This window comes from Sinohyriopsis cumingii, chromosome 11, assembly GCF_028554795.1.
Source record: "Sinohyriopsis cumingii isolate HCF-2022 chromosome 11, ASM2855479v2, whole genome shotgun sequence".
Classification (NCBI taxonomy): domain Eukaryota; kingdom Metazoa; phylum Mollusca; class Bivalvia; order Unionida; family Unionidae; genus Sinohyriopsis; species Sinohyriopsis cumingii.
The window spans coordinates 108,562,150-108,577,031 of record NC_142971.1 but is presented as its reverse complement, the minus strand read 5'-3'; the positions used below and the strand labels follow the sequence as shown (position 1 = coordinate 108,577,031).

At 34.4% G+C, this 14,882-nt stretch overlaps 1 protein-coding gene across 1 annotated transcript in view; it reads left to right on the top strand.

The window, feature by feature from the left end:
• The window catches only part of LOC149789262 (uncharacterized), a 46,670-nt gene that overhangs the window by 14,305 nt on the left and 17,483 nt on the right, over positions 1–14,882 (top strand). The window contains exons 2-4 of the mRNA XM_089975437.1: positions 7,720–7,816; positions 8,541–8,691; positions 11,152–11,235. Coding sequence (XP_089831563.1) covers positions 7,720–7,816; positions 8,541–8,691; positions 11,152–11,235 — 332 coding nt within the window. The remainder of the gene's footprint in view (positions 1–7,719; positions 7,817–8,540; positions 8,692–11,151; positions 11,236–14,882) is intronic.

Here is a 14,882-nt window from a genome sequence, read left to right as displayed (position 1 = left end):
TCCAGTATCCTCTCGGAGAATAATAGATGGAATCCATCGTTTTTCTTGGATGATTGTTATTAATTACCAGCGCCAATCATTAATTTACCTTTCATAGCCGATTTTACCAACCATGAGGCCAATTTTTCTTTGACGGATTTATCAGGAATAGCATTTAACGCGTGAATTAATTTTACATCCGCGATATGACGCTGTTGCAGATCGCTACTTTTGTAAGCAACATCATGAGCATGACACGCCTTATCAATAGCATTTATCGGATACTCACCTGGATTGGGCTGATTTTGATCATCGAGTCTAATATCTAATCGTGTTCCGGGGCCACAGTAGTTATATCCTGGGAGGTGTTTTTCTCCTGGATACTTTGCCCACGGTGTTCCGGGGAGTTTTGCCAATTTGGCTGCGATGTCACCTCCTCGCTTTTTTTTAAAACATCTCCGGGTCTAATAGAAATAAATCTAAATTTCTTTGTACCGCATTGTACACACTTACCAGTAAGCGCCGATCTGTTATTTCTTGTCGTAACGGTTGTCATATCATTTGTGCCAGTACGCACTCTACACTTCACACAATATAGATCCATAATTTATGTATAGAGATATGAATATAATTGATTTTTCGGCGACTAAAACAAGAGAACCAGTTAAGCATGTTGCAGCGTTACCAAACTCGATCCGGATGATTATCATCGGACCATCTGGATCCGGCAAGACGCAATTGTTACTCAATTTAATAATGAGATGGATGAAGTGGGATAAGTTGTATTTGGTTGCTCCTAGCGTAGATGATCAACGATGCTACGAGGTGTTGAAAGATTTCAACGAGAATGCATCAGCGATCGCTAAAAAAAATGTTATTGAGTTTATTACGGATATCAATGATGCACCGGGTATTGATGATATTGATGGCGACGTCAACAATCTAGTCGTGTACGATGATGTTATGTTAGACAATCAAAAAAACCCAGCTAGGATATTTTCCAGAGGCAGGCATAAAAACACCGACGTGATATATGTCACTCAACGATACACTCAGATTCCAAAAGTAATTAGAGACAACTGTAATATTCTTGCTGTATTCAACGGCGTTGATACACACACGCTACGAAATATTTGGCAGACATGGTGCGGCGGTGACATGGACTTTAATGTTTTTCGAAACTTTTTTAGTCATGCTCAGTCGACCCCACATGGATTCATAACGATAAATTTACATGATCCTCGGACACGATATCGTATCGGACTTGACCAAATATTCGGTTAGTTGTAAATAATTTTCATTGTAAATAACCACTTAGCAGCAGAGGGGGCGATGACATCGACACGGTCGTCGATGTGCTTACCGGACGCTGACGACGCTGGGGATCGGCGCGCAGAAGGTGTTAATTAAACCAAATGACGTCACCATCGTGTAGGATGGACCGTCGTCGTTTTTTTTTTACCAGGCGCTGACGACACTAGATCGTTGAGTGCAGAAAGTATTAATTAAGCAAAATAACGATTGGACAAAATGTCGGATTCGCCCCCTCTGCTGCTCATGCAAGACCTCGATGTTGATATTTATGTTTTGGGTGTCTAGATCTTTCACCCTAAATAACGGCACTGGGTAGCATGTTTTGATGTTGATTAAAATCGTAACGAATGTAAAATTTTCAGGAATATCTCACACACAACTGAGAGCCAATAACGATGCTTTTCTACAAAGTAAAGTCATAATGTTTTAGTCAGACTTTACTTACTCTGATGTCTTTTCTCTAATAAATTCAAATTCTCACAAAAAGAAATGGACCTGTTTCCATGTTTTGTTGGCCTACATTTCATTTGGCTGGAATGCGAAAATCGGGTTAAGCTGAAGTATACTTCTTTTACGAAATGAATAAAAATATATTAATGTTGAAGAAAGTGTTTAGATAGTGTTCATTCAAGATTCTTATTATCCTTTTAACCAATTTTGTTATCGCATTCCAGACTACTGAAATGTTGGCCAACAGAACTTGAAAACATGTCCATTTGCTTGTGTGGGAATTTGAATTTTGTAGGAAAAAGACATCAGAGTAAGTAAAGTCTAGCTAACTTTATCACTTTAATTTGTAGAAAAGTGCCGATATGGGCTGTCAAGTGTGTGAGATATTCCTGAAAATTTGCCTTGTCATCCGATGTTAAATGACACACTACACAGCGCCATTATTTGGATACTTAAAACATAAATATCAGTGTCAAGGTCTTACATGTAGGACTAGTCCTACATGTAAGACATAGCACATTTTGATTTTGTTGAGGTGCTATGTCTTACTATCCAAATAACGGCCTTGTATAGTGTGTTCCGATGTCGTTGACATCGGAATGAGTAATCAAAGTTTCAGGAACATTTCACACATTTGGCAGCCTATATCGACATTTTTTCCACTAATTTATGTGTAATTATTATACTTACTGTGCTGTCTTTATCCTGGTGGAATGAAAATATGACACTAGCAAATTGATGCATTTTCACGTTCCGTTGACATACATTTGAATTTGTTGCAATGCGACGGTAGTCGAAGTATGCCGAAGTAAGTTCAGGTAGGTTGATGTTTGGGATATGTTTCTTGAATGAAACGAACCATTGCTTACAGTTCCAATAGGCATAATATATTTTTATTTGTTTCGTTAAAAAATAATGTTTCAACTTTATCCGATTTCGGCATTCTCTGCTTTCATCGCTTTCCAGCCAACTGAAAAGTAGGCCAAAGAAACTTGAAAACGGGTCCATTTCTTTTGTGAGAATTTGAATTTATTAGAGAAAAGGCATCATAGATTCATAGTAAGTAAAGTCTGACTAAAACATTACAAATTTATTTTGTAGAAAAGCGTCATTACTTTAGTTGTCAGTTGTGTGAAATATTCCTGAAAATTTTACTTTCGTAACGGTGTTAGTCGACATCAAAACACACTACACAGCGCCTTTAGTTAGGCTGTAAGACCCTGACGCCAACAACATAAATATCAGCGTCAGGTCTTACAGGTAGGACTAATGTAGGACCTGCTTGCTCTAGACCAAGAAGTAGTTCTCCATCTTTTTTTATGACCTTACTGGTGGTGGAGACAATCGGTGCATGGCACTATCTGTGCTGCAGTTTTCAGCTTCTTTCTCTCATGGACTGTTGGTCACTTGCTAGTAAGCAGTAAATTTATTTAGATTGACCTTTTTATGGTAAGCAAAATCCCTCCTCTTTTGACTTTGACATTAAGTCCTTTAGAACACTATGTTACTAGTAATCCCTGTCTGAACTGAACACCTTTGTATCAATCAATTATTGACCTGAATTTTTAAATTGCTAATGTATGCATGGAAAGCAGCATCACTCCAAGGTAAGAGTAATGCATGGAAACCATCTAGTGAGGACAGTATTACTAGGAACTGACTAATGCTTGGGACAGAGCTGCAGTTAGGTTGTTCCATTGTGGTAGAAAATTTTAGGGAGAGACATGTCAGAAATTTGAAAGAGAAAACGACAAATAAATTTTTAAAAAAATCTCAAAAACTAGCACCAAGCAACAATGGTCATCAGTAATGTCAGGAATAAAAAGATAGCTGCTTGTTGGTCATAGACCCATCCCACCCCATTTTAGATATATTGACATTTCTGATCTGGTCTTTGATCAGAGCACATTGCCTATTGAAAAGTTTGAATTGACATTGCTCAGTCTGCATTTGGTAGCCACTTATTATCTGACTTAGCTAACTTAAACAACATTACAGTGAGTCCAACATTCATGAAATCAATAGGAAGATGATTCAGTTTCTCAAATATTGTGATATATCATTTGTTATGTCTTTAATTCATTGACAGATGAGATGTAACTACAACATTTACGCACACTAACTCCCTTAAAAGTTTGTCTAGTTTATTTAAATTTGGCTCACACCTGATATTGACAAGACCTTTGGTGAATTTTATTGTTAACATTCTGCATCATCGTTTAGCATAGCCATAGTCCCTGCTTGTCAGACCTACATGCTTTCTTTTCCACACCATAAGTCCCTTGGTTATTATATTGATATTGATGAGACTTTGCCTGATTAAGGGACAGAATCCATGATGGATTTTTGAATTCTGAACATGCAAATTAGGTTTTAAAACTCTGTATAGTTATGAAGGATTATGAGATTTCAACAATATCACTTTGTATTTTTTGTGATAAAGATTAGCAAATTGTATGGAGGAGTATCATGTAATAACTCATGTAAACAGCATGTTACATATATTTCAGTTTTTTGTAGAAATCTTGTCATACAGTCTTATAATGCTTTTGTCATTTAAGTTTCATTATTAAAGCATTTACTCCTCAAGGCACCACTCTGTCTGACAATACAGCAACAGGATATGCTTTTTCACCCCTGGTAAAAGTTAATTCCGTTTTGCATGTCTTGATATTTCAATATTCATCAAGTAATAATAAATTAAAATGAAATACAGATTCAGCTCATGTTCTTATTTCATAATATATAAAAGCAGTAAAAAATTTTAGAACTGGGCACAAAACTAAGACAAATGTTCATTTATTTATTTGTCACTATGTTAGCATAATCTTGCACTGAATTATGAATCAGATATTCATGTAATGTTTTTTTTTTTTCATATTGTCTTTGTAGAACAGATTTCTCAGGGATACTGAAGTCATCATAAAGTACATGTATGCGTATTTTCAATTTTGGATGCCTGAAAATTTGAACAGTCCTGATTATGCAAGTTCTTTTTGTGCAAAAGCTCTCTTTTTCATGTTTCAATAAAGCAAGTATCACTCCTTTAGTTTCAGGATATCAAAGAGTCCATGTGATTGCAAAGGAGAGTTCTCAATAGATGCATACCCTCAGGTTTTGATGCACGGAATTTAAATGTTACCCATTTTTGATGGATATAAATTCCAACCTGTGTGTTTTTTATGATTTTGATTTTGGCTGGAACCTCGGTCTTAATTATACTTGATGTTTTAGGCATAATTACCTACTGAAGACATGCTGTCCATAATAAATTTATTGTATGTGCCAGTGATAGACAACTATTTACACCTTATTGGCCAGTAATATTACACCTATGATAAAAAAATCAATATGATAATGAGAAGAAAGAATAATTTTCTTACATCAGATGAATCGTGAACTGTTAAATAACAAGGTCCATTAGTTGCAGAGGTTGTTTCTAAGTTTGTAAAGAGTAAAAATAGGAGGAAATAACTAACTTAGAATATACAAAGTAACCATTTGTGATGTTCATCCTTGATACAGCTTGGTATGCCTTGTTCATAGCCACTTGATGCATTAGTTTGATGATCAGAATGAATTTGTCATGATATAAAAATTAGATATTAGATTTATATCTAATTTTATTAATTGTGTGAGTGTATATTTGCATTGCGAATGATTTGACGAGTTTAAAATATGTTGAGAATTTAAAAATATAAAGTATAGGATACTGTATATACTTGCATTAAAGCCAAATAAATTTAGGGACAAAATAAAAACCTGGAAGAAGAGAGGTTGGCTTATTCGAGGGACAAAGTGTAAACTGTAACACTTTTTAAGTTTTCTAGTTAATTACCAGTATATATTGTTAATGCAGATCACCAAAGATGATACATGTATCACTTACTTAACCTGAATCCCTAGGACCTGCTGTACTCAGGGTTCCCACCACAAATTTGATAAAGATTGCCAAACTTTTCCAGACCAAAAAATAATAATTTCCTGACCTGATAGTATTTTCTGAATAGGTCCTAATATCCTAATATGCATACAACAGTTTCTCCCAAGCACAAAAGATGTCACATTACTAGTTTCCAACTAAAATGGGCACATAGTCATACATAATTAAAAGGACAATCACTATAACAATTATCAGTATTGACCATGTCTCCTTGTCTTTATTCAGCATGAAATTAGAAATCTTAAACATCAGTTTGCTCCACAAATATCAAACAGTCCCAGCTCTCATGACTGTCATAAATGAATTTCTGCTGAGATTTCAGCTGTGACTTTTGAGATTTTCATTTTGACCCAGAGATTATGGGGTCAAGGGTCAAACGACTTGTGAGTTTTGAAATCTATTGAAAACTATATTTACAGAGATTTGACAAAGTCACATGGGTAAGATTAGTGGGTAAGGAGATTTAAATGGACTAACTACATGTGTACTTTGAGACCTTGCTTCAGTAAGCATTGTGCAGAACTAGTGAATCTATCATACTTTATATCCATATTTAGTATGATCAGGAGGATTTTGGGACCCCTTGGTATTGTTTCCTAAAATATAATTGGTTTGATGGTATAATGAAACTTGCATGGTAATCATCATAAAATCAAGTACTTACAGTGTCTTGTGAGGATATATTTTCATTTTCAGGCAGTGATCAAATTTGTGCTTTTCACATGGCAGCTTTACATGTTTTTTTGGGGGGTACCAAGTGCAAAGCAGAAAAAAGTGTATAGTACAGTACATAAGTTTTAAGATGAAACAGAAACAACTGAATGTAATATGCTAATATTTTTTCCCATCTTTACAAATTTTTTCTCCATTTAAAATACAATTAAACAATGATATAAATTAAAAAAGAAATAAAACTTCAAATTTTTTCAGTTATGCACAGAAATTCAGGTAGAATGCAATGAATTAATGCAAAGAATAAATGTCTTATTATTGGGACTTCTTGTTTTGGAGATGGAAATGTAACTTTTTCAAGGAAGAAATTCTGGGTTCCAACTTCAAAAAATCCTTTGGATAGCCATTTTTAAGCCACAATATACATGTATAAACAATCAGCTCCCTTTTGTAGCATTTTTAACTAATTGTGTCTGTGAATGAGAGTTAGAGATTAATGCATGTTGGATGAAATTAGTAAAAACTACATACATTAATGTGCACACACAAACTATGTAGGTACATGAGATTGTTGCCATTTAATGTTGTTCTTCAAAAATCACTGTCAATAATCAAATGCTGTAGGAAACATGTAAGAGACAGTCACTGACATATGTTCGGGTCCTGTTGTAATAGCATGGTTTATTCTTGTACATTACACAAAGTCACTGCATGTGATAACAATAACATAAATTTTGTCAGAGTCTGGTCACATTTAATAAACTCAAGTAAAGAAGGCCATGATCATTGATCATCAATGTAAAATCCTTTGCTCTTGTGCTCAGATATAAAAGAAAATATAGTTTGATATACGTTGATGAAAGAATAGTATAGTACATCTAGCTTTTACTGCTTCAAGGATATGGTGTCAATTGCTGCTGAAGTGTACCCCTTTTTATGTCATTTGCATGCTTAAGATTTGATTAGACAAATTACATAACTTGTTTTGACAAGCACAATGGGCCACTCCCCTTGAATATGGGAGGGGACCTATCTAGATTTGGATCAGGTTATCCATGTTTTTTTAGCACAGTACATATCTCATTGGATACATACACAACACATAGCCGACAACAGCTTAGGGGTGTGTTACTTCTGGTTTTATATGCATTTTTCATGTGATATATCTCCTCAGTCACCAACAGTCCTGTTTTTATTTCTTAAGTCATAAAGCTGTTTTACGCTGTTACATATAGCTTAATAAGTATTCAAGTAAAAACAAGTTGTTGAGAAAAGTCTATGAAATCATAACCTTGACTTCAGATGAAAATGAAAAGAGTTGAGCTGCAATTTAATTGAGGTTTCTCTTTTTCTATATTTAGGAATGGTGGGGAACAAAACAACAAAGATAAACAGAAAAGCCACACTGCTGACTACAGAGACAGAGATTCATACTATGAGAGAGTAGATTCTTACTCGGTATCCTTCAAAATTTCATCCATATACCATTTTAGTGGAATGTTTTCATTGTTGGTGTCTTGAGCACATTTGTTAAGGTTTTGATTCAAGTTAATTATTTGTGTATGGGATTGAAATCCAGGCCTTAGCCTAGTTTCTAGAATCATGTTGTATCAGTTAAAGAAATATGTTTAAATGGCTCTTTTATACCCGTAATGTTTTTGAGTTAGAAAGAGAGAAGAAGAATAAAACCCTCCTTTGCATTAATGATGATGGGATGGAGTCTTAGACTTGGCCAATGTGGGTATGTGAGAAAGCTTGCCAGTTACTTCTCTTGGGTTCTTACTAGGATTTTACAGGGTTATTTCTCCACTAGTTATTATGGCCACCATGTACAGCTTATTGTGTGGTGACTAATGTCATTAAACCCATGACAACAACAAATGTACCATTTATCATATTTCTCTTTCAAGAGGCCAGTGAGTTTATCATTATTAGAAACTCTTTACTGTTAATGTGGTTTGTTGACAGTAATGATGTGTCAATGCAGTCAAAGTGCTGGGAGAGAGTGAGATTTAAATTTACAATTCAAAAGTTTTCTTATCAAAATAAATTCTGAAGTTTCATTGTGTATCATGGTGATATTTAAGGCAATGGTTTTGTTCACATGTATTAAAAACAAGTATAAATTTCACTTACCAAGCTATTTTGAATAATGATAAATATTTTAACTTAACTTGCTTAGTCTTTGACATGGCTTGCCAAACCACTGGAATTTAGCCCCCTTGTTTGTGCACGCTATGGATGGAAGAATACAGAAGAAGATTTACTGCAGTGTGTTAACTGTCATGCCTACCTGAGTGGGGAACTTCCATGTGCTGCTGACTCTGTTGTTTGTATGTATTATTTTTAAGATATTTCTCAAAAACATAAAAAATAATAAACCTGTTTGATGAAACTACAACCACTAAATTCAGTATTCTAATTTACAATATGCCTTTTCAGCTCTTTCAATTTCAGAACCTGTTTTTTTTTTTTTTTGTTAAAGACAAGAAACTTGAGCACAAGCTTTGAAGCTTTGTCACTTCATTTTGAGTAAAGTTAACATAGTGAAAATGTTTTAAAAAATTGATTGTCTCTCCCTCCTAATTTATATTATAACTCGTGCAGGCCATGTAGGCATTCAGAACTATTTCAGTAATGGGTGTCATTTTTTTGTTAGAATTTGATTACACATACTTTTAAATAGCAATTATTCACTTTATTTGGATCCTTGTACATCCATATTAATTTGGATGGCCATTATTTACACACCCTGAAAAGTACTTAGAGCAAAATCAATATTAAATTATGTGGACATTTTTGGATGAGGTCAATCTAAAGATGTGATCCAGTACAAATTGGATTGAATATTGCATGCTATGATATCGCAATGAAAGCAGCTTGTTTAGATATTTGTTATGATAGGCCAGATGTCCTCTTTTATTGACCCAGATTAGTACATGGCTACCATTGTAAGCTTCCATAGTGATCAATAATTTTCATCTATAAGTTTTTTTTAATGACATTTAAGGTGCAGAGCATTCAACAATCCAGATTGAATAGACTTTGGTTGAACTATTTTAATATTAATTTTTTGAACAAGGACATTTATTCATCAAACAAACCAGAATAAACATAGGGGTACCTGTCCCTCTTTTTATTAGATTAGATTTTATCAACATTGCCACCATTAATCATTTCTGCAACTTTTTGTATTGGCCTAGAAAAAGAGTTAAACCTTGGGTGAACTGTCAGAGGAACATTGTATGCACCTCTTTCCCTTTGTAATGATGAAGATATGGGGATTACTTAAATTTTGTATGACACTGGCAGTTTCAGACTTATTAAAAACTTGTTTGAATGTAAATTTGTACACAGGTATTGACCTAATCATATACATAATATGTACACTACAAAAAGTGTGGAATGACCTTAGGTCTACTGTAAATAGTAAAATGCAACCTCTATTAAGGCCAGGTAGAATGTAACTATTTCCATGCCTGCACCAACTTTGACAGAAGACCATTCAGAAGTGTGATGTTACCTTGTGAGTTGGCAATTTAATTTCATTTGATTTAGTAAATTTGAAGTTGATCTTTTGGAAACTAATTCAACATTGGATACATGATTAGGTCAGTACCTGTGTACAGGTATACATTTCACCTGGTTTGCTTGTTATTCAGAAAACGCTTGCTTTGTAACCAACATATATTTGAATACCAAATGTCTGCTCAGATATTTACAAAAGAGGAATTTGCCATGTAAGCCATTTACATCATAGGTTCATCCACAGATTTAAGTTCTATTTGATTTTGTAAAATTTCTAATTTTGAGAAATATCACATTTGAATTATTAAAAACCATCTTCTGTGAATGAAATCTTTAAAGATTTTACCATTATTTCAAAATGAAAATATCTGCTAAACCAGAACATTGATGCTCATGAAAATAATTGATTTGCAGTGTTCCAAGCTCTCTGCTTACATTTTTTAAGGTTTATCTTTTCAACTACTTAAGAGATTCTCAAATATAAAAGTCACATTGATTCTTCATTGGAAACAGTAATTCCCCTTACCCAATCCTTAAAATTAAGATTAGGCAAACTGTCGATTTATGCAAACCTGCGAAATAAATGATTCACAATAGCAAATGAACTACAAGTGTCTTGCTATCAGTGAGTATTATAAATCCATTTGATCCCTAATTATTAGATATACACTGTACTTGCAATCTGTGAGTATTGCAAATCCATTTGAACCCTAATTATTAGATATACACTGTACTTGCAATCTGTGAGTATTATAAATCCATTTGATCCCTAACTATTAGATATACACTGTACTTGCAATCTGTGAGTATTATAAATCCATTTGATCCCTAACTATTAGATATACACTGTACTTGCAATCTGTGAGTATTATAAATCCATTTGATCCCTAACTATTAGATATACACTGTACTTGCAATCTGTGAGTATTGCAAATCCATTTGAACCCTAATTATTAGATATACACTGTACTTGCAATCTGTGAGTATTATAAATCCATTTGATCCCTAATTATTAGATATACACTGTACTTGCAATCTGTGAGTATTGCAAATCCATTTGAACCCTAACTATTAGATATACACTGTACTTGCAATCTGTGAGTATTGCAAATCCATTTGAACCCTAATTATTAGATATACACTGTACTTGCAATCTGTGAGTAACTATTGGATATACACTACTCGATATACACTGTACTTGCAGTCTCAAGCTTTCATCATTTAGGTAATTTTTATGTTGACATAAGTTTCATCACCTTTTTTAGATCAAGAAAGTTGCAAGCACTTGCGAAATAGATTAACTACAGGACATGAAAAGTTATGTGTCTGGTCAACAAACCCAAATCCTGGTAAGTCAATAAAATTGTATTTACTGACATCTACTTGCATCATTCTGTATAATATGTATTAAACTGAAAACAGCATTGAACCAGGAACCATTTTAACTGAGCATCTTAAAATTTGGGTTTTGAACTTCTTTCTGACTGCTTGGTTGGCAACATTGAATAATTTATCAAGCAAGGATCAAAATGCAGTGATGTTATCTTGAGTTCACATAGAAAGAGACTTGATTTTATCGTAGAGAAGAAGTAGATGATTTTCTCATACTTGTAGAATTTCTCAGCTATTTTTATATACCTGTTTTAAGTCAGGCACATTATGTTGTATTGTTGTCTGTCTGTCTATTACCATTTGCTTGTTCAGCACAACTTAGTCATGGTTCAAGAGAATTTCATGAAACTTGTGCCCTGGTTTATATCATGACTAGATAGTGTTTCATACCATCAAGATCACAGCAAGGGAAAATGCAGTTTTGTGATTTGTATTCTTGTTATATTTTTAAACTAAGATAAAACTTAAGCCAGAATTACATATTATGCCAAGATAGTGTGTCTCATAGCCACATCCCCTGTCTCAGGCTCAAAGTCATTGTTTGAGAAAATGTAATTATGGCATTTGTATCCTTTTCCAGAGTATCACTTTAGAACAACTGACCATATTTTGTTGAAGTTGTTGTAGGGTTTAACACCATTTCTCAGCACAAGATAGGCTATACATGATGGCCAGTATAAATGGTGGAGGAAGAACCTGGGAAAACCCAGGAAAGAACCACTGGCCCATGAGAAGCTACTGGCAAGCTTTCTCACATACCCACAATGGCCAAAAATGAGACTTAAACCCACGCAGACAGGGGTGAGATGGCAGTGATCTGTAATGGTGAGCACTTTAGACCACTCAGACACTCAAGGCCCCTGACCCTTTTGTATTAAACTTTAGCCAATTATGTATCATCTAGAGATGGTGTGTGGCCTATCTTGGCCACACCTTTTACATTGAGTTAAAGATCACAGAAAAGGAAAATGTAACTTTAACTAGAATGCTTGAGTATTACTTTGATCCACAGGAGGTATTTTAATGAAACTTTAACAAAGTACAAAGTAGATAACATGATTACATAGTATACCACCTACCAGAGACATACCCATTCCTGAAGATCATGGCAATGGAAGATTCAAATCAGTGACCTCTACATATATACAGATATATACACTGATATTTCAATGAATCTTTAGCCATTTCTTTATCTTGACTTTGCAGTATTTCATATATTCACAGTCATGTGACCTGTTTCCTTATCTAGGCTGCCACTTTTTAACCATGGCAGGTATCTGACATTCTATCCTGGTCCATACCTATTCATACAATCAGGGCTCGGGAAAACCACTTGACCTTTCATTCTGAGTGGATACAAATTGGCTTTGGTATATACTTGTCCTCTCATTCTGAGTGGATACAAATTGGCTTTGGTATATACTTGTCCTCTCATTCCGAGTGGATACAAATTGGCTTTGGTATATATTTGTCCTCTCATTCTGAGTGGATACAAATTGGCTTTGGTATATACTTGTCCTGTCATTCTGAGTGGATACAGATTGGCTTTGGTATATACTTGTCCTCTCATTCCGAGTGGATACAAATTGGCTTTGGTATATACTTGTCCTCTCATTCCGAGTGGATACAAATTGGCTTTGTTATATACTTGTCCTGTCATTCTGAGTGGATACAAATTGGCTTTGGTATATACTTGTCCCTGTGTCATGTAGATGCAGATTTACACCTTTAGAATGAAATTTAGTGTATTTTCTAGCATTATTAAGCACTGAAGTTAAGTATTGTTTCACATATAGTATACATCAGTATTATATATTTACTTTTGCATAATTTGCCATATTTGTTGCCAATCTTGAACATGCTGCAGATGAAAGGAAACTGACTTCAATTTGTTCACAGGTACCTACCTGATGCAAGCTTATATTAAAATGTCTAAAATTCATGAATTGCATTGTCACACCAGGCTCTTGATTTCATAATGGTACATGCATTTAAAGTGACATTTTTCAGTTCTTCAGGAATCTTATTGATGTGGAGAAATTTCCCTTCAGCAAGCTATCGCACATCAAGTCGTACATCTAAGAAGTTTTGACACAGAATGTCAGAATTTGTTGATTTTTTTCATCTGGTCAGTGTTGTATTTGCCCCAGGTTTCCAGTATTTTCAAGACTGAAGCTGTATTGATACAATGTCATACCAAAGTTACGATGCTAGCGGAAATTTTTTGATCTGTAATTTTCACAAGAAAATGTTAAATATATTTAAGTGTCTTAGTCAGTTCCCATCCCAATGCATTCCATTGTAATCTGTTCACAAAGCTCATAATATCAAGACAACAGTTGACTAATCAAAATTTAATACGGACATAACCATAAATTGTTTGAATTCTTTTGTCAATCAGCAGTCTTTTATATCACTGATGAGTAGCTGTCTACAATCATGGAGGTTTTACTGAAATGGATTACTTAGTACAACAGTTGGTGGATATTAATATGATTATGATGGGAGTCTTTTTCAAATGCAAGTCACTGTAAAAATGTTTTGTGAAAAGTGATTACTTATAAAAATATTTGCTGGTATTTGTGTACTGGCATCAAAGTAACTCAATAAAGCTGCAGTGTTGAAAGTACCAGTGATCTGTTTCCAGTGTAACTCTGGCTGGATGAAAATCACAGCATTCTGACATTCTCCCATTTCTGTCTAACTCACAAGGTGTGTGATAGCTAACCACATTAAAATGACACATAGACTACTGAAAGGTGTCACTGTAAATTTTAAATACCAGTGGAAGGCTTTGTATGCAACAACTACTATTTCTCAAGTTACAAGCTTTGTCTCTTATTATATATTTATCTAAGGAGCCATATACAAGAACATAATATTTTCATTTTTGGACTCATTTTTATATCAAGCTGCTTCAGGTATCTGTGGTTCTTTAGTTCAAGTGTAAGTAGTTTAGTGAAGTGCACTGCACTGAGTACACTGAGGTCAAGGATGACTAACTGTTGTCAGGGTATGTCCTGAACCCTGACAATAGTCAAAACCCTAGCTCAAAGGTCAGTGTCATTTGTTAGAGAAAGGCCATGAGTTGGGTGAATAACAGAGGGCAAAATAATAGCAACGTATTTGCAGTACTAATGTTTCAAGAATATAAAGATTTTAATTATTGTACAGTTTTAAAACTAAAGAATTCTCATCTTTCTGAATTCCTCTACCTCTAGAAAAATCGCAAATTGAGGAAAATGGTGTCACTGATCTGCTGTAGCATAATGGTTAAGCCGATCAGGGTCCACTCTGTTTGTTCTGTGTCCAAATTTAATCCAATCTACTCATTATTCTGATGTCTGAGTGACTAACCTCAACTTATTGACCGATCGGGTGACATAATTTTGAGTTGGTCTCAGTCAGAATGTGAATTGTTTTTAATTCTGGTGCCATGGCTGTTTTATGTACAGTTATGTGTACGTTATACACCGGCATACATATATGTGGCAATCAGATATAAATGCTGTTTTTAAAGACCACAAAAATAAAATTCAAATCTTCTCTGTACTTTTTAATAAAAAAACTAGCAGATTTACTCATATTTATTAGTGTTGAGGTT